Genomic DNA, 20,765 nt, shown 5'->3' with positions numbered 1-20,765 from the left:
TTATTATCTGATATAATTTATTTTAAAATAATATAAAATATCTTTATAAATTTAAAAATATTTAGTAGTTTTTTATTTAACAATTATACAATTCTTTTATTATAACTTAAACTAATGAATTCATAAATAAATAATACTATTTATTAACGTTAGCTACGACAATAGTAAATTAAAAAAATATTGGCACAAATGAATCATGTATAATTCAGCTTCCACAATGATACCTTCTATCAAAAAAGGTCGTGACATCTAAAAGAGGTTCATGTTGCATAGAGCAGTCGTGACAATTAATATGTTCTACAATTTCACTCGTTTAACTCCTGTTTGTCCGATTTCCATCCTAAATTCAATTATAACCTCATTTAGAGGTGAATTACGATCTAAGAGAGAAAAATCAGTATTTTTGAATACGTATGAATACTAAACGAAAGGGCATATAAGTCATTATACGAAATTATGAATAAATACTTGTACGGATCGCTTGGTATATGCATGTTGATAAGTTAGCTTTTCCATGAAATGAATTTAGGTAATACGGGTGATGGATGTATAATGTGAAGTGTTGTGGAGTTGTATCATGTTTTATGTTTTCGCTATGTTTATATGCGTTTAGTTTAATTTATGTCCAATAAATATAAATAAATATATATATATATTCAACAAGTCTGATAACATCCTTCAACCTTGGGAGGGTAGAATTTACAATTTAGAACCGATCCTAAATTTTAATCCGGTTTTATTTGAGACGAAAAAAAAGAAAAATTGTCTAAATTTATACTTAACAAAAATATAAAAACAAATTTTATTATTAGAACGAAATTATGTTTATTTAATAAATTTATAAATTATTCACAATAAATTATAAATATATAACAAATTAGTATATATATTTATATATATTAGGCCGGCCATGAATGGAGGCCTGTCACCTAACCTCTTACCAATTGATTCTGAATAGTTTATCGACAACAGAAGCGAATTGCAATCCTACAAATTGAGTCCGTTCCAATTTTGATTTGCTGTCTATTTGTTTTATGACTTTAATTTGAGTGCAAATTCTATCCTAGAGACGGAAATACCCACATAGTTCATTGAATATTTGTCATGTTCAGCCATTTCTCACATGTTTATATATAAAGAGTTTCATATAAGTAGCTATAAACAAAAACAAAATACAAAATTTTATTAGACATTTCAATTCTATCTGATCAGGTACTCACCAGCTTCCGAAAGTACACTGACTTGTTCCTCAGCAGAAAGACTAACGCACTCCTCGAGATATGAATGAGGCCGTGGAGGGTAGCCCGCCCAACTCCACTTACTCTCATAACCTCGGTTCCTTTTTCTGAAACCTACATTTCACATGAACTGGGACCCCCTCTCCACCTACTTGCATCATCCAGTTTGATTCTGCATAGGTAAGGCAAAGCACATCGTTCCATCTTTCTTTCGTGAGTTAACTCACCTTTCAAAAGGATTGTAGCACTGATTTTAAAAAAGAGAGAGGATATTACAGGTATATTAGCCATGAGAATAAAATAAATTTAAATAAAAAAAATAGGACTTAATTTAAAATAATAATGATACGTAATTTTAATATTTGTCTGAGAATAATAATAATGCCAATAACCATACATTTAAATTTCTTTGATTTTCAAATAATAATATTCAAATATAATATTATTATATATAATTATTTTATTTTAAAAACCACTCAAGATATCATTAATTAAGTAGTTTAAAATACTAAAATTATTAGTAATTAAAATATGTTATCATCAAAATATCACTCAATTACTCAATTAATTAATTAAATTGAGATTAAGGGTTAATAGCGACAATGAAGAAAAAAAAAATGTCATTCTTACTTTCAAACTCGCTCTCGAAAATCTCTCTGTCCCAATTTTCTAAAACTTTGTTCTCAAAATGAGGTTAAAGGCTTAAGCATATGTTGTCAAGTCATAGACAAAGCAAATCCAAGTTAAGAGTGAGTGTCGGACAATCGCAAAGTTCGTTGTTCATAGAAGTGCGATTGTGACAAATGGTATCAGAGCCAAGTTAGCTCATTGACGCATTGAGACCGAAACAATGTCAACGACAAAATCAACACCCAGATCACAAGCCAATCGACTTACCTTGATAGAGGACGTGTCTTATCGGGATGAGATGCCAATTGATCAAGTTATTAGCAGCATGTCTCATATGGATCATGCCTCGTATGTTCGAGACAACCTTCGACTAAGTTACTAGCGACATGTCTCACACGACTAATGTGACCATCAATCAAAGTACTAGTTACATGTCTCAAATGCTTGATAAGACCGTCAATCAAAGTACTAGTGACATATCTCTAATGCATGTTATAACTATCGGTCAAGGTACTAATGACATATCTCACATGTCTTATACGACCATCGGTTAAGGTACCAATAACATATCTCACATGCATGAAAATATTACCAATTAAGTTATGAGTGACAATGTCTTCTATATATGAAACAATCATATATCAACGACATATTATTCTAGGTTTTAATAATCTACCGTACGACTTGTACTCATCATTATTTGTCACCATACTTACATTAATTTGGATATTAAAATGTGGCTATCTTAATCATAATTACATTCTAGGTGTTAAGTTTTTTATTTCCTTTATTTTTTTATATTACAGTCACTAAAATTTATAAATTTAAGTGAAGTTTAAATTTGTGTTAATAAAATTTTAAAACTTTAAAATTTGAAATGAATTTAAAAAAAATAAATAAATAAAATTTGTTTTTGTTTTTTAATATGAATTATATGGTAAGTATAATTATATAAGCAACATACTAAAAATTATAGTAAATATCGATTATATCGACATATTAAAAATAAAATTAAAAGAATATAGTTTTGTTAAAGGAGAACATTGAATTATTCTTAAACAATTGTTAAATATTTTAATCGGACTGTAGATTAATAATTATGTGTGAGTTAACGTCTTTTTGAATTTAATATACAAAAGGAGAGATATATAAAAAATTTGAGTTCAATTGATTCGTAGAAATAACTCGATGCTTATTAGCTCAATAATTCAAATCGACATTATTTCAAAATTGACATCAATAAAAAAAAACCAATACAAATATGAAATTACACAATCAAACGACAACGACCATAAAATACCTAAATAAAACAGATCATATTAGATTCTCGGTACAATTACATTTAATAATATTTAATGTTTACCTCTTATAATATTTTAAAATATATTTTCAACCCGTTCTTTCGAGAATCATGAACGACAAACTCATATTCATTACCACAAGTATTGAAGGTAACGTTGGATTTTAGTTCACGACTATCGATACTTATCAATAAGATTTATATCATTCTATATTCTGAAGCTATTATCAGTGTTCGAAAACGAAATAAAATTGCACAGCCCATTTGAGATGTCAACTCTATTTTATTATTATTATTATTTTTGAAAAAAAACATATTCCATAAGGCAATAAATTAATTATTTTTGGAAAATAATTATATTCAAATATTAAATTAAACCAAGCAGAGCCATAGAAGGCTAAATGTGTAATTTCGCTGGAAAAGTTGAAAATTGAAAAAAGAAAAAAAAAGGGAGGGGAGCAAAAAAGTACCAAATTGGAGTGTGAACGAGCAGAGCGAGGAGAGTTTTCCTTTCCCGAAGGCTTAATTCAGTTTTTCAATTCGTTCGCGAAAGATTTTTCACACAAGTTGGGGAGAACGAGGGCGACACTGTGAATCCTGTTCTTCGTTTTTTGCCAAATCCTTTAAGAATTGGAAATAGAAATCGTCATTAGCCGCAAAAACCCGAATCCGAGCTTCAGTTTGCTCCATAAATCGCCGTGACTGATCGGGGTGAAACGTCCCCTGTGGCTTTTTTACCTCGGTCGGTCTGAATGCCGATGAAATGAGCGTCCACAAGTTCCAAATATTCGACTCTCTTCCTGCTTAGCTTCGAGAGGACTCCGTGCCATCATGGCGAAGCGCGTGTACCAAGTCTGGAAAGGGAGTAATGTGAGCTTCTTATTACTCCTGCTCGTTTTCGATATAATAATTGCTTTTTGTTTTATTTATTTATTTATTTTCGTTGGNATTTTTGAAATTTCGAGGGAATTTTTGTGGCTTATGATTGGATTTTGTCTTGCTTTGCATTTGATTTGATGAAGCTTGAAATTAGGTCCAATTAGGTCTCCATGCTTTTGTAGCTCGTTATTTCCATGGGGTTTGGTTAGTAAGTGGAGGCAACGAGGATAAATTCCAAACTTCCTGTTTTTGTTTATTATTTTTCTTGCCCTTGAAATTGCTGAACTCGATGGTTTAGTCGACTAGAGAGCTTGTTTTCCGTTCTTTCAAGCAAATGGGTTCTTTAAATCGTAACTATCCCCTCTCAATTCCTTACAGTCCCGTCAAGATTTTGATACATCGAAACGGCAGCTTCTTGTCCAGGCAGGTTTTAGGGAGATATGGGGCCTAAGTTCGTTATAGGGGAGGCGGCTTGCTTTTGATATCTAATTGTTGGTTTAGAGTTTAGTATATATGTGTTGTTTTCTGAGCCAGCTTCCGGTTTGTACCATTTTAGATTGGACGTGTATGCTGGCTTTTGTTTACGTTGTGAATAGCTGTGAGTCTCTCGGAAGGATCAATATTAACGGTGTTTATTTGCAGTCAAGAGTCCAATGCATTGATTGTGAATAGAATTGAGATTACTAAGGCTCCGTTTGATTATGCTAACTATTTGATTTTTGGTTTTTGAAAATTAAGCTTGTAAACACTACTTCAATATGTAGGTTCCTTTGTTTTGTTGTCTACTTATTTAGGGATGTTTTTGAAATCCAAGTCAAATTTTGAAAACTAAAAAAAAGTTTTAGAAACTTTTTTTCTACAAAAAAGATGGTTATGAACTCAAATGTTTCCTTAGAAAAGATGAAAAGAACCGTAAAGAAATTATGAGTAAACAAGCACAATTTTCATAAACGTAATGGATAGCATACGGGGGTAATCAATGTTGTTTTCCATTTATTCCTTTTAAGTGGACATTTGAATTCTAACATATGGTTTCTATAATATTTTTATTTTTTAAGAAACTGGAAATGTATTAAAAGTAGATAACAAAACAAAGATGTACATGGGAGAAAGAAGTGTTTATAAGTTTAATTCTCAAAAGATAGATTACTAAAAAATAAATGGTTATCAAATGGGGCCGGAGTAGTTTCATGATATGTCCCAACACATGCATCTTATTGTGAAAAGATTTTCTGATGTTGGGGGTCTTGTGGAAATAGTTTTTTGGAATACAGGTGCTTTTAGTTAATTATGGGTGAAATTAACAAGATCATGGTAGGCATTTTGGTAGATTTTCAAACTATGAGTAAAAAGTTGTGAATGCATATTGTAAGTATCATTTAATGGAGTTCGTTTTGTATGTTCTTCATATTTAATCCTGTTGAATAGGTATAGGTCATCAATCGTCATTTACAAATAATGGGACCCGCCCCATGAAACTAGGTATATATATCTCCCTCACGTACAGTAAAATGGGAAGGGAAGATTTGTTAGACCCACTGATAATGATGGAAATTAGATTAGATTCAAGTTAAAATATCAGAACATTCAAAATGGAGAAGAAAAAGAAAATTGACCTGTGGTAAGGTCAATTAACATATTGAACATGTTGGCAAGAAAAAAATGTTACTTTAGGCTCTTGCTGTCACATTGAAGGTAGACATGTTGTGAGATCCCACATTTGTTGGAGAGGGGAACAAAACATTTTTTATAAGGTGTGGAAACTTCTCCCTAACAGACGCGTTTTAAAACCTTGAGGGGAAGCTCGGAAGGGAAAGCCCAAGGAGGATAGTATCTGCTAGTGGTGGGCTTGAGCTGTTACAAGTGGTATCAGAGCCAGACACTAGGTAGTGTGCCAATGAGGATGTTGGGCCCCAAGGGGGGTGGATTGTGAGAGCCCACATTGGTTGGAGAGGGAAACAAAGTATTCTTTATACGGGTGTGGAAACCTCTCCCTAACAGACGCATTTTAAAACCTTGAGCGAAAGCCTGGAAGGGACAGCCCAAAGAGGACAATATTTGCTAAGGGTGGGCTTGGGCTGTTACACATGTTCTCGTATATATCCCCTTGGTGCTATTTTTCTCTTGTAGGTCGTTCTATCTTGGGCTTCAAACAGAGTTTATGATCTGGAACCCTGGATAGAATGGTGGTTAGCTTTGTCCTTATGCATGTTTTTGGCTTCTTGGATTAATCTGAGACTTCAGTGCTGTAGTAAAACTATCTCATGTCATAGATATTTTGAGGCTATTTGAAATTATTTTGAGGCTATCTCATCTCATGTCTCATTTGGAATTATTTTACCGATTATTTCTGTTCCCTTTTTTCTGAACAAATTTTTTAAATGATAGCTATTATCAGTAATTATAGAAATTTTCATCGGCAAAACCCCTTCGACTCCCCAGTATTCAATGGATTTGATATTGGCACTATTGCACGAACGACATGTAAAAATGTTGTTTGTACCTATCATACATCATGTTTCAGTTTTCTAATTATCATCCTGAAAATGGAGGAACCATGCAGAGAAGTTAGAATCTGAACTAAGATATTGCCAGATGTACACGTCTTCTACATATGAATTTTAGTTATTTGGACTTTAAAATTATCCTTCGTTTCATCCACTCATCCTCGTGGTTTTACGTGGAATTGGATTTTTTTGTTCAGTTTACTGATCTCTCTCCACTCCGACCCCGGGCTCTCTAATACATGTGTGTCTCCACCCTGAAACTGTTGCATCTCTGATTTTGAATTGAATTTCTTTTGTAAGCTTTTCTCATAAAATGAAATGTTAAGTCAATTGCTTTATTGTTGTTTTCCAAGTTAACCATGTTCTGTTGCATTCTCTTTGATGACTGTTGAGAGAGTTCTTGGTTTTATTTGGATTAAGATGAACCGTGAAAAAGTCTACTTGTTCAAATGTTTTTCCTCTGTCTAAACTCATGTTTTCTTCAATATATTTTCTGAAAACTTTTTTGACCTATCTCTTGCAGAAGTTTATCCTTGGAGGAAGGCTAATATTTGGGCCTGATGCTAGATCACTTCTTGTGACTATATCACTGATCACTGTTCCCGTTATAATATTTTGTGCATTTGTTGCAAGGAATCTTGTGCATGAATTTAAGTCATATAATGCTGGATATGCAGTTCTGGTGGTAGCTGTTGTGTTTACAATCCACGTATGTATTCTTTGACCTTTATGTCTGGTCGAGTTCAAGTGTTTTGACATTTTTTTAAACATTATTTGAAGTCTCTTCAGATTGTGTGCCATGTTTATGTTGTGGATTAATATGCTTAGAAGCACTGTTTTCGTCTTCATTTAAACATTATTTGAAGTCTTTAGAGTTTGTAATATTGATCATTTGACCTACAGCATATTGATTTGGGCTTTGAACACGGTCACGATTGTCATTATTATATAGATCCTTCAAGGGCACTTAAGGTGTTGGAATAATGCTCGCCAAGTTTAAGTTGGAGGATGAGTATGGTGTAGGTCAAGAACTAGTATAGGCGTAGCTTTGTGCACTTGTGTAATGATAAGGAAGGCAACAATCTGATTTTATCTATTCAAAGCGATGATGAAAATATGCTAGTGGGGGCACAAGATGACACGGATCAAAGGATAGGGAGAAAATTTTATCCCAAAGATGTATTAGGTATATATTTTAACCTGGATATTCAAAAGATAGCTGGAATATGTGGGGAATGCATTTGAAAACGGGAGGGGAGTAAGGAAATAGATGAGGCTACAGAGATCAAAGTAAAAATGAGAGATTATATAGGCTTTCATTCTGTTAATCGCCTCGTAGAGCTATCTTATGAACTTTACCCCTTGTTTCACAAATACGTCTATTTTTTTAAAAGTTGCAATATTACCTTTGATGTTTTTATAAATGTTTTAAAACTTTCCTAGTAGAGCTCCTTTAAAATGTGGGACAAAAAATCGATGTAGTAGTGAATAGAACACTTGTTTGGTTTTTAAGTTTGAAAGAACGATATTTAGATACATTGACGTTTTGTTCAGCATTCTAACGGTGTTTATACTCCAAGAGAAGTTTTGAAATATTTATGAAAGGTCGAGAATAATATTGCAACTTATCTCGTCCTGCAACACATCTTGGCATACTTTATCCTGGATTTATGGTACCACGGATAAATATAAATTTCAATGATATAGTTCTTTTGTGCCAAATAATCAAACTTAATGCTATATGTATATTCACTGCATACCTGCACATTCTTGTGGCATGTCTACACCTGTATTTGACAATGTTTCCAGGCCAGGATTATAAGTATCGGGTCGACTTTTGAGGCCATGTATTTTTTTAACTACAATATGAAATTCCAATGTACTTTTGCTTGAGAAGGATAAAAGAAAAAAAAAGGTTCCCAAGATTTGGTATAAAGTGGTCACTTGGTTTGCTTCCATAGGTTTTGGTGCTGCTTTTTCTCACTTCCTCTCGGGACCCGGGTATAATTCCACGAAACTCACATCCCCCAGAAGAGGAAATTCCTTATGCGTCTTCTTTATCACTTGAGCATGGGGGAAGACAAACACCAGGCCGACAATTTCCTCGAACAAAAGAAGTTATAGTCAATGGTGTTGCTGTGAGGGTGAAATACTGTGACACATGTATGCTCTACCGTCCTCCTCGTTGCTCCCATTGTTCTATTTGCAACAATTGCGTTCAAAAATTTGATCACCATTGCCCGTGGGTTGGCCAATGCATTGGTCTTGTATGCTCTTGAACTCCATCTCCATTACTTTATTATCTTTTAAGTTCTTGACTGTCCTAGCTAAATTATTTTTTATTATCTTTTGTACTTGTGCAGCGTAATTATCGCTACTTCTTTATGTTTGTGTCGTCTTCAACTCTTCTTTGCATCTACATATTTGCAATGTCAGCCTTTTACATTAAAGTTCTGATGGAGGAAAATAGCAGCACTGTCTGGAAGGCAATGAAGGAGTCCCCTGCATCAGTTATTCTAATGGCCTACTGTTTCATCTCTCTGTGGTTCGTCGGTGGACTCACAGGCTTCCATTTGTACCTTATAGGCACGAACCAGGTTGGTTAAGTCCTGCTTTGTTAATATCCAGTTTTTGCATCCACATATGATATGCTCAATTCATGAAAGACCAATTAGTGGGATACTCATGTGGGATAAATAGGGATTTGGCTAGGATTTCACTAACCGTATGTCTTTACCCTATTAATAAATAGATTACAAGCTTGCTTATTGAAGAACACTGGAAGAACTTGTCGAGTCTTTGATTTTCAAATTTTGTTTGTATTTAATGATGGATCTGTATCTGCCTCTCAACTATGATAGATATAGGCCTGAATTGTTTGAGCTTCAATTTGAAGTTCTGAAATTTGTGGCTGGAATTAGCATTACTCTTGGTGTCTAGCATTGTACTTTGTGTGTATGTGTATCTGCTTAGCGGTGGGTTTGGATTGTTACAGTATGTGTGAGTTTGATTTGTAATAACCAGCTTGATATCGCTCCATTTTTCCAGACCACCTATGAAAATTTCCGGTACCGAGCTGACAGCAGGTCAAATGTCTACAATCGAGGTTGTCTGAATAATTTTCTGGAAGTATTTTGCTCAAAAGTAGAGCCCTCAAAGAACAAGTTCCGAGCCTTTGTGCAAGAGGAGGTACTGCCACCTCCAGCCCCTCCTTTACGCGGGATGGGAGCAGCCGAACAAGATGATTTGGGCGGGGATCCACGGTCAAAGGTTGAAGATGATCTAGATATTGGTGAGGACCTACTGAAGATTTCCCAGCGACATAATATCGACGACATTAACGAGGATATACGCAGCAGAGGGAGCACTGGTCCTCAGCTTAATGTCTCAGAGGCTGACTCTAGTTTGGGTTCTGATCATCGAGCTCCCACAATTCGATCAGATGCTCGTCACTCAAGTTGGGGTCGCAGAAGCGGAAGCTGGGACATAGCATCCGAGGTTCTTGCCAATGCCAATGTTACTGAAAGCAAAGCCTATGCCCCTTCCAAAGAAACTCGTCAGTGACGAGGTTTATCATATCAGCCATTCCGAATACAAACCATGATTCTAACAATCAAATTCAGGTGTCGAAAAGACGCTGGAGAAACGGAATTTGTTCACTTCAGGCATTAAGGTATGCTCTAATATTTTGTGGAAATGCTGCTTCTAATTGTTGGTTGCTGGAAGAAGGTGAAAGNTGTAATGCCTCTTTGAAGTTTGAACTCTGATGTATCAGTTGAATTTAGTCAGATATTTTTCGTATTAAAAGTCGAACGAATCATGGCAGGAGATCTTTCTTTTTGTTTGAGCACCCTTTTCTAGAAAATATAGAATAGCAGGAACGCACGGTTGACTTCATTGAACCGTAAAATTTTCCAATTTTCCTTCTATTAGATTTGGCCCATCTAAAACACGTTCTAGTATTTCTTGGTCGTGAATGTTTGAATTGAGCTTGGAGATCTTTCCATTTGTTTGAGCACCCTTTTTAAGGAAATATAGAATAGTAGTAGGAAGGAATTGTTTAGTCCAGTTAACTGTAAAATTTTTCGATCTTCCGTCTTTTGGATTTGGCGCACCTAAAACACATTCTAGCATGCCTTGATCGTGAATGCTTGGATAGGGTAAAACTCCATGTGAGTTGCTCGATAACTAGAATGCATGTTTTACACAATGCCTTGATCGTGAATGCTTGGATAGGGTAAAACTCCATGTGGGTTGCTCGATAACTAGAATGCATATTTTACACATAAATCTAAAACTCGATAGTTGGTTTATTATCATTTGTTCAAACATTTGGACCGAAATGTGATTAACATAAAAGTACCCATCTTTGCAAAGGTAATGAAAGTTTAGGGACTAAAGTGTGAAGAATCTTAAAAAAATTAGGCAAGGGTCATGGCAATGGTGGACTGCCTCAATTAGAGGCACAGATTGGCAGTGATTTTAAAAAATACCCCAAAATTCAAAAAAAAAAAAAAAAAAAAAAAAANTTTTATCCCTATTTGGACCATCCATTTTTAAAGAAAATTAGGTTTAGAAACCCCACAATCTAATTTAATCCTTAGCTGTTCCAAGTTTGGTTTGGGTCACTTCTTAATTTCAAACAAATTATTATTATTATTTTATTTTTAAATGAAAACAAAAAATTTATCATAGCCTCTTGTTCTTTGCTTATTATTATTTTTTTCTTTAAAAAATAATTTTATTGGCTTTGTAGGTCATAAAACAGTAAAACTATAATTAGAATTACTGTTTATAAATTTAATATATATATATATATATATATATATATATATATATATATATATATAATTAAAAAATAAAATAATTATTGCTGTATTTGAAAAAGAAAATAGGATTAGATAACAATTATGTTATGAAACTAGTTGGTTAAGAATTAAACGAGATCTTAATTTTTTTTAATATAAAAAAATAATTATATATATATATATATATATATATATATAATTAAAAAATAAAATAATTATCAAAATCTTAATTTTTAATATAAAAAAATAATTTCACGAAGTGAGTTTTGTAGGGTCGAATTCATCTCCTTGTCTTATAATTTCTTAATAATAATTATCCACACAAAATATAAAAATGTTTTATTATTATTTTTTAATCTTATTATCTTTTAGTTTTTTATTCCACAAATAATTTATTTTTTCGATCAATAAAGTAAATATCAAATCATAGATAATAATTATATCTTTTTACAAAGCCCCCAAGGAAAAATCCTTTAAAATAATTCGATATATATATATATATATATATATATATTTCAAAACAACTCATCAATAGCTCTTTGTATTTTTTTTTACACGTTTGTTAATAATATTAATTTCTTTTTCTTTTTTTCTTTTCCTTTTCCATTTTTTCAAATCCAGTTGGAACTTTTAACTAAATTTTGAAAAAAAAAAAAAAAAAAAAAACCAATTATTAAGTGTTTGAAACCCATTTTTCAAAGAAGATATAAACTTTATTTAGATTCAAAAAATAAATAAATAAAATCAAAATACTAATAATAGAGAATAAAAAAAAAAAAGAATAACTCATCAATTACCGACCAAACTTTAGTACTATAAAGCACAAAAATACAAAGCAGTCACCCAAGTAGTCTTCATTTTCTCTTTTTAAAATATTTTTTAATTTTAACTCTTCGAATCCGGCCTCTAATGACCTCGACATTTTTTCTGCAATATAATTACACCGTACACTTCCTGTTCTGCACGTTTAATTTTGAAATTCTTATGATTAAAAAAAAAATGAAGGAACACTGTGTTGGTACAGACGTTAATGTCAATTTCTTTTAACTTTTCAGGTCACTCTCATTTAGACTGTATCGATTAATTTATGTACTCTTCGATCACTCGAGTGTCACACTTCAAAAAATTAGATCGGAACACTATAAATTTATCTCGATATTGAAGTGACGGCTTCCTTACTAATCTAACAAGATTTGACATCAAAATCTATGGTACTTTTTCATATTTCTTTTTTTGTTGGTTTTTTTCTGTCACCATTCTAGCTGCCTTATACTACAAAATAGAGGCTGCAATTACTAGCTACCTACACCTAAAAATTGCCTTATTTTGCCCACTTTGAAATATATATATTAAAAATTAAATTAAAAAAATCATAATTTCCCGTATAAATTTTTCTATAACTTGTTATCTCATACCATCCTACACGACACGACGTAAGGTGGTTTAACATATATCGATAAAAAAGTGTAAATTAAAAAAATAATATAGAAATGATTTACTAATCGACCAATTCGTATTTTAACGTTGTTTTCAGATTTGTTACGTTAAACCTGACCATTAAAATGGGAACTATCAAATTCTCCCAAATTTTTTTATTTTTTAAAATTTTAACCGAAACCCATTTTATGATTTGAGTTGGGTAATTCGAAAGGGCCGAGTTATCGAATTATATGGATTTTTTTATTAAAAAAATTGAATATTTAAAATAAAAATAATAATAAAAATCAATGAGTTCATGCGAAGCTAAACGACAAAATTTAACATTTTTCTCAGTTCTTCGCCAACCTTCTTCCGTTGTCAAAACGATAATTAAAAAAAGAAAAACAATCGTAATGCAAAGGGACTCTTGATTGGTGGGTCCCATTCTAAGATGGTCAACGCTGACTCAATCTGACGTGGAAGCTCTTTATTGGATAATGAACACAACTGGACAAACATCCGTATCCTCCTTCATGGGTTCTCATCGTACCCTATAAATCTGCGGTAGGTAACTGACCAAACGGGCAACCGACCTAACATATCATGACGTATGGTTCACATCAAAGGGTATTTAAGTAAAATCGCTTTTCTTTCGGAATTTCAAGTAAATTTATGGTAAATAATAATTAAAAAAAAAAAACCAATAAATATCGAATTTATTATCTTAACATTGAAAATTTTAAAATTAAGATAATATTTAAAAAAAATGTTAATTGATTTTTAATTTATTTAAACAAATTATATTAATTTATACTCTAAATTTTCACATGTCGAAAATATTTCAAATAATAAATTAAATAAATAAAAATTTAATTTATCAAATTAGTACATATTTCATTTATCGGGTACCTATCATTATAAAAATTACAAATTCAACTCTCAAACGTTCAAAAGTAAGCAACACGTGAACGTGGTCGATTGAAATTGAATAAAAAATAATAATTTGTTTACTTTTTTTTATTTTTTTCAATTTAGGTTATGAGTGATTATTATTTATTCTAGAGGATTTACCGCCTGTCATATTTCTAAAAACATGTGCTCGTATAAACGAATAGAAAAACGACACCTGTGCATGTGGGGACCAAAAACAGGCAATCATTCCCATTTGATCGATGTAAACATTCAATTGAATCGAATCTAACGAAAATAATTATAAAAAATAATAATCAACGAATTATTTTTATCCTTAATTAAATAATTACCTCAGTCAATTACTACAATAAATAGATAAAAAAAAATTTATTTCATTTTCAATGACTAATAGAATATTATTTATTTTATTTAAATTTTCTTTACGTGAAATATTGATAAATATTGAGAAAAATGTAATTTATTTATCGTAGAATATCATAAATTGGAATTTTTACTTTTAGTATAAAAAAAAAAAAAAACTTTAGAAAAAAAAAAAGTGACAATTACATCGTCAATAATGGACTAAGTTACAAAAATAAGTATGGAATACTATTATATATTTTTTTTCGTTTTTGTAAATTTGACTCGAGAATAAATACTTCTTTGAAGTAATCATATATATCTATATTTTATATTATTTTAGCGTATAATTTCCACATATACAATCATTTAATAATATTTTTTAATGAAAATTCAAATAACTAGAACTAAAAATAAAGGGTGAATTAATCTTCTTGTTTACTTAACCAAAAGCAAAATCTTCCCATTTATTCAAATTGTTTGACTTCAATTTGAAAGGAATGTTTGTCTTGTTTCTTTATTGAAAAATGTGGATTAAGCTTTCATTTTAATTATTAAAAAAATCAATATAATAAGTAAGAAAATACTTACCATTTTATTTTATATTTTTTTCGAGTAACGTTATTATGAAATTATTTTGTGTTCGTGTTTTTCGATTTTATCTTATTTTAAAATAATTACGATTTAAATATAATTAAGTATCTATTNTAATAACTAAAAAATGGAATGATTTAACTATTGAGCAAAAATAAATCCAAAACAAAAATGCTTTTTATTTTACTTCTAAAATGGGGGGAAAATCGTATAATCAACCGGACGACGGAGGAGGGTACTGGCCGCCGGGATCATTCCACGACGTAGCCGGAAAGTAATTGGAGCCACCTTGGTTTTGGTTTTGCAGCGGCTGCGGCCGGAAAAACCCCATTTGCTGCTGCTGTTGCGGCGGCGGAGGGAAAAAAACAGAATTCGAAACGGATGACATTGACGGCGCTGGCGCCGGCACCGGAGAGGACGAGGATGGAAATGGAGCCAACTGCGCATTATAAAACATTTGCTGTAAACTCGAAGGTTGGCCAAGGAATTCGCCGGAGTTTTGAAGCAAATTGGAGTATTCAATATAATCCCCGTAATTTTGTGTCTGAAACGCCGCTGCCTGCGGCGGAGTAAACAGGGGACCGGCAGATGAAGCTGTGGCCGTAATGTCTTGCGTCGGAGGAATTAATCTGACATGTTCAGGGAAATTGAGTTTTGCTCTGTTTCCTCTGAATCTGAGGGCTGCTTCGTCGTAGGCTCGGGCGGCAGCCTCCGCCGTATCGAAGGTGCCGAGCCAGACCCTTGCTGCCTTATGTGGATCGCGAATCTCCGCCGCCCATTTCCCCCATGGCCGCTGACGTACTCCTCTGTATCTCCGTCTTCTCTCGCCGGTGGAAGCCGCCGCCTCGTTGGAGGTCACCGGAAACGCTAAAACGGCGGCGGGATTTGAAGCCACCGTGTTTGGAATTGGAATTGGAATTTCTTCTTTCACTATTGAAAAATGGAAGTAAAAATTTATAAATTTAACACCAAAAAATAAAAATAAAAAATCTTTTTTACTGTTATATTGCTTAATAATTTGAACAACGATAATCCCATTAAATTAAAATAATAGTTTTTAAAAATTAAAAAAACAACAAAAATATTTGAAAATTTGAGAAAATTAAGAACACGAAACCTTGAACACTTTCTTCTTCACGCATTCGTTTCTGCCCAACCCAATAACCACCGCAAGAACTCATCGCCGAAGCATAGCTCCGTTCAGAACCCGACGAGTACGCCGACAGAGGAGAAGAAGCCGATGCCGATGCCGACGCCGACGCCGACGCCGACGCGGACGACGACGAAGAAGAAGAAGAAGAAGAAGAAGAAGAAACAAATCCCGTCGCAAAACCCTGGCTGCCGCCATAGCTCCACTCGCCAGCTCCCTGTCCTGACATGACGTTAGTTAACGTGGACACAATCGTCGATACCTCGCCGACAGCGGAGTAATAATCGCCGTCATCGTGTTGACTGTAGAATAATAGTCTATGAGGGTCGTCGCCACCGCTGTCGCCGTCGCCATCTCCGGCGCCGCCACTTGGAAATTGTGCCAAGTCACTTCCAATTCCTCGCGGATTCGCCACTTTCAACGAGCACATGCAAAATCCTTGCTAAAAATCGAAAACCCAACAAAAAAAAAAATAGAGGGTTTTTGTTTTTTTCTTGAGTTGAATTCGATTTCCTTAAGGAGGTGCGAAATTGGGGGATTTTTAAACACGCGCCGCCGAAATTCGAACAGGGAATCTCTGTTCTACCGATTAGTAACAAAAACAACAACAAAAAATGAAGATTTTGGATATGAATTTTATATAGTCGGTCGAGTTCAATCCTTTTTTTAAGACAACCAGAGAATTTATATTGGAATTGTTCTCTGTTTCGCCGACTGAAAATTGCATATCCCTATTTTTCTTTTTCATTCTTATTTTTAGTAATTGAATTTCAAGCATTTTTGTTCATTTCTTTTAATAAAAAAAATTAAAATTATCAGCTTTCCCCATATCTTTAAACTTTTAAATTTGTGTCTCGTTTATCTAATCTTAAATTTTTAAAATTTATATTTATTAATCAATTCGGTTAAATCGAACTTGTCTAATATCAACCTACCATATAATTGTTCAATAGTGCATTTCTCCGAGAAAATATTAAAAATAGATAAGAGACGATATCTATTAATATAGAACGAGGAAGGGTTTGACTAAAATCAACAATATTATATTAATATAGAGATGTACAGAGTTGATTTGCCCCTAATGACCCGTTTTAAATAAAATATATTAAAAAATATTGTATAAATGTGTTTAGAATTATAATTTTCAAACATATTATAAATTTATGGGATGCATATTTAAAAATAAAATATTTATTAAATACAAAATTTGAAATAAATGCATGAATAAAGACAATAATAGTTTTTTGTTTTATTATAATTATAGCCTTTTGTTTATTTGTAAAACTAGAAGACTCGAGTGGTATAATTGTAATTTGACCTAACTCAATTTTAGCCTAGAAGAAGCTTGTGCAATTAAACTAGCTATAAAATTATCTTAATTAACTTATAATTTTTATATAATAATTAAATTAAAAAGATTATAATAATTACTAAAAGCCAATATTATCCCATATTTAGAAAAATAAAAATAATTAATAATTAATGGGAAGATAAGATTGACAAGTAATCTACATTTAAATACTAATACTAGGTAGACATATGTTTAGATTTATCCGCATAAATATTATTATTATTGTAATTAAAATTAGAAAATAAAAGGGTAAACTGGGGATGGTTGACTTTGACTGAATTATTAAGTCAAATTAAATTAATTCTAATAATCAAGATTTTTATACTTGTAAGAAACAATTTTTGAAATTTCCAACTTCTTAATAATTTAAATATTATACTTTTTTTAATTATAAATGAATTTTTAATTTATTATTAGAATTTTCTAAAGAATAAGAATTTAAATTATTAGAGACGGACAATTTTGACTAAAGTACCTTAAATTTATATTAAATGATTAATAGAATAATTCGATAAAAATCAATATAAATATTTTTAAAAAAATTATAACTTTAATTTTGGAAAAAAGGAAAAGACCGAAATTTAAATTTGGATTTGATTTTTTTAAATATTTTGTCGGGGATTCACTTTTTTTTAGACACGTGGTCATTGGTCTACAAATCTTTGTTCGGTAGAACATTAATAAAATAGGAATTTAATGGGAAAAAAAAACATAAATATAAATAATAATAAAAGGTTGTAGTTTGGCCGTAACTAACTTTTCTCTCACATGTCTCTCTCTAGATTCGGTGATTTTTGTCGTATTAGAAACTTTATTTATGCAATTTAATTTAATTTTCCATATATTATAAACACTTTAAAACAATAAGTCTAAATTAATATATTAAAATATTTTAATTAAAAATACTATAATTTAAATTATTTGTCTTAATAAAATTAAAATATTAAAAATATATTTTTTATTATGAGATTTTGAAGTCAAAATGCATTTGGTCAAACTTTGAAATCGTACGTGGACTAGATGTGGTGAAAGTGGGGTCCACTAAAGAGGCTTAGTTGGCACCGCCCGCCAATCATGAAAGGGATTGTGAACTTTTCAACGGCTTCATCCGCCTAATCCATTTTCGAATTGTTAAATTTATTATCATATAATAATAATAAATAAATTAATTAATTAATTTCATATTTATCTACTTTTAATTAATTTAAATTAATTTAATCAGTTCACACATTGAATAAATTCAACGGCTTCCCACCAATTTTTGGACCATCTTATTAAATTAAGAGATGATTAATCACGTTTAAATTCTCTAATCTTATTTTATAACAACTAAATAAATTATTACACGAGATTAGTTATATAATAAAGTTATCTTAAATGGTAATTTAAATTAGAATTGGAAGGTAGTAAAAAATAAAAATTTACCATTTACCTTTTGATTGGAATGGTGGATGGATGGAATAATTAAAAATAATTAGTTAATAATTATAGCGAGCAATAGCATAACGTAAATGTAAAGAAAGATTTTGCTGATTTTATAATTATATATTATTATATTTTTAAAAAGATTATAATTAGTACTTTTTGGATTTTTCGAGGCGAGGGAATGGATCTGGTCCGATTTGTCGAAAGTCTCCGGCCGACAACGAGGAAAAGGATGCTTGCATGTCCCTTGCTAACAATGTTTTTTTTTTTTTTTTTTAATTATTTGAAATCTTAATAATAGTTGAATTTATTAGCCACTTTTTTCTTGCATAAAAATTAATGTGATTATTTTACCAATTCTTTTTTAAAAAACTAATATTGAATGGTTTAATTGAAATTTTATTGAGACGATAATTGATAATATAATAAATATAATAAATAAAATTGTTAAGTATATTTACTAATAAATTATAGCTCACCGTATATTTGATATTTTATTATAAGAAAAATATCTAGATAATTGTCTTTTTGGTATATGTATTTTTCTATTTATTGTTATTTTTATTTATTATTATTTTTATATCTTTGTATTTTATTTGATTATAAATAAGATGATTTTTGGATTAAGCAAACATTTTAAAAAATAATATTTTAACAGGAAGACATTAAAAATTTATGAATTGCAAATAAAATATTAATTTTGTGGGTTCATTTAATTTAGATACTTCGAATTAATTACATAATTTGGTTTTGCAGAATATACATTCTAAATTAATTTTGTCACGTTTATTTTATGGACAATAGCCATGAATTATTATTATTAATCAATTCATTTTATTTGCTTTCCGTTCTTTTTCGTTTGGCTCATTGGCTGACAGTTTTGTCAGCTATATATATATATATAAATTTTAAATAAATATGATGAAGTATCATTAACATCGGATTCGCTTCCACTCTTTGCCTCGTGTCCCTGATTTGTGCAATAATCTCCTCTTAATAGCAATGATACATTTTACCGTAATAATTATTAAAAAATGAAATAAATCATCATTTCAATGCTACGTCATCAATATGACTAGTGCATAATTGTAACGACCCAGATCCACTGCTAGCATATATTGTCCTCCTTGGGCTTTCCCTCAAAGGTTTAAAACGGGTCTGCTAGTGAAAGATTTCCACACCCTTATATTATAAAGAGTGACTTCTCATTCCCAACCAATGTGTGACATCACAATAATTTAAACGGAATTGTCATGATATAGTCTGTTTATTATATTGTCTATTTTAAACCTACGGAAGAATTGCTGATGTGGAATATTGTTTTAAATAAATAAAGCTGTAATTATAAAAGCTACATTGAAATAATGTTGTTTTTTAAATTAATGTCTATTTAAAAAAAATAAAAAAAATGGTACTTTTGTGCGACCAAATCAAGAAAAAGGATGTTGATTGGCACGTGCGGGGGCAAAATAATTAAATGGAAGGAATTTGGTTGGGGGCGTGCCAATCCCACACCCGTGCAAGAGTCATAATTTTAATTAATAAAAAAAAAGTTAATTGAATAAAAAAAAAAACATAATTATAAGAGGACACGCGTCACAAGAAGTATGGAGTTCCTCACTAATTCTCAATTAAATTATTTAATTTTTAAATACCTTCGATAAAAAAAATAAAAAATAAAAATATTTTGAAATAAACTCAGTTTTCACAAATTTTAAGCGAAGGGTGTTTTTGTTTCAAATAATAATAAAAGTATGGGAAATTAATAATTATTTAAAACATGCTTAAGGAAAGATTTTCCAAAAAAAAAAAAAAAGTCAAATAAATAAAATTAATAGAATTTATATGAGTGGCTAAAAATCCATTAAGGGTTAATTATGAAAGGTCAGATTTTTTTTTAGTTCACTATTTTTGGCAATGAGTTTGATTTGTTTTTTTAAATTTGAATAAAAATTAATATTTTAGTAAATAATATTAAATGCTCGTGCATGAATCTAGTTTTCAAAAATTCAAATTTGAATTATGGTAATTTCATTATGGAAGTGAATATATTCAAATGAGAATATCTTAAAAATATAAATTTATCGTTAAGAAATGCTTCCTAATTAATATCTATACTAACAAGGTATATTCTACTGTTCGGTAATTCAATCATAAGAACTCTACTGCGAAGTATGTTTAGCTTAAAACAA

The 20,765-nt window shown here is 31.1% G+C and overlaps 2 protein-coding genes across 2 annotated transcripts; one reads left to right on the top strand and one right to left on the bottom strand.

Annotated features, from left to right (window-relative positions):
- Window positions 1–3,999: 3,999 nt before the first annotated feature.
- LOC111808980 (protein S-acyltransferase 8-like) lies at window positions 4,000–10,284 on the top strand. The gene is made up of 5 exons (XM_023695254.1): window positions 4,000–4,038; window positions 7,078–7,263; window positions 8,516–8,821; window positions 8,918–9,151; window positions 9,603–10,284. Exons 1-5 carry the CDS (start codon window positions 4,000–4,002, stop codon window positions 10,116–10,118), a joined length of 1,281 nt encoding a protein of 426 aa, XP_023551022.1. The 3' UTR covers window positions 10,119–10,284.
- Window positions 10,285–14,774: 4,490 nt separating this feature from the next.
- On the bottom strand, window positions 14,775–16,480 carry LOC111809177 (ethylene-responsive transcription factor ERF110-like). The gene is made up of 2 exons (XM_023695558.1): window positions 15,765–16,480; window positions 14,775–15,577 (listed from the first exon to the last, which is right to left on the bottom strand). Exons 1-2 carry the CDS (start codon window positions 16,225–16,227, stop codon window positions 14,862–14,864), a joined length of 1,179 nt encoding a protein of 392 aa, XP_023551326.1. The 5' UTR covers window positions 16,228–16,480; the 3' UTR covers window positions 14,775–14,861.
- Window positions 16,481–20,765: the final 4,285 nt, after the last annotated feature.

The sequence above is a fragment of the Cucurbita pepo genome, chromosome LG13 (genome assembly GCF_002806865.2).
Source record: "Cucurbita pepo subsp. pepo cultivar mu-cu-16 chromosome LG13, ASM280686v2, whole genome shotgun sequence".
Lineage (NCBI taxonomy): Eukaryota > Viridiplantae > Streptophyta > Magnoliopsida > Cucurbitales > Cucurbitaceae > Cucurbita > Cucurbita pepo.
Note: the sequence above shows the minus strand (reverse complement) of the source record. Positions and strands in the feature narration are given on the sequence as shown.

Coding starts and splice junctions, on each gene's coding strand:
- LOC111808980 (XM_023695254.1), top strand. CDS start 4,000: ATGGCGAAGCGCGTGTACCAAGTCTGGAAAGGGAGTAAT. Junction 4,039..7,077: donor AAGTCTGGAAAGGGAGTAAT/GTGAGCTTCTTA, acceptor TATCTCTTGCAG/AAGTTTATCCTTGGAGGAAG. Junction 7,264..8,515: donor CTGTTGTGTTTACAATCCAC/GTATGTATTCTT, acceptor TTGCTTCCATAG/GTTTTGGTGCTGCTTTTTCT.
- LOC111809177 (XM_023695558.1), bottom strand. CDS start 16,227: ATGTGCTCGTTGAAAGTGGCGAATCCGCGAGGAATTGGAAGTGACTTG. Junction 15,578..15,764: donor TGAAGAAGAAAGTGTTCAAG/GTTTCGTGTTCT, acceptor ATTTTTCAATAG/TGAAAGAAGAAATTCCAATT.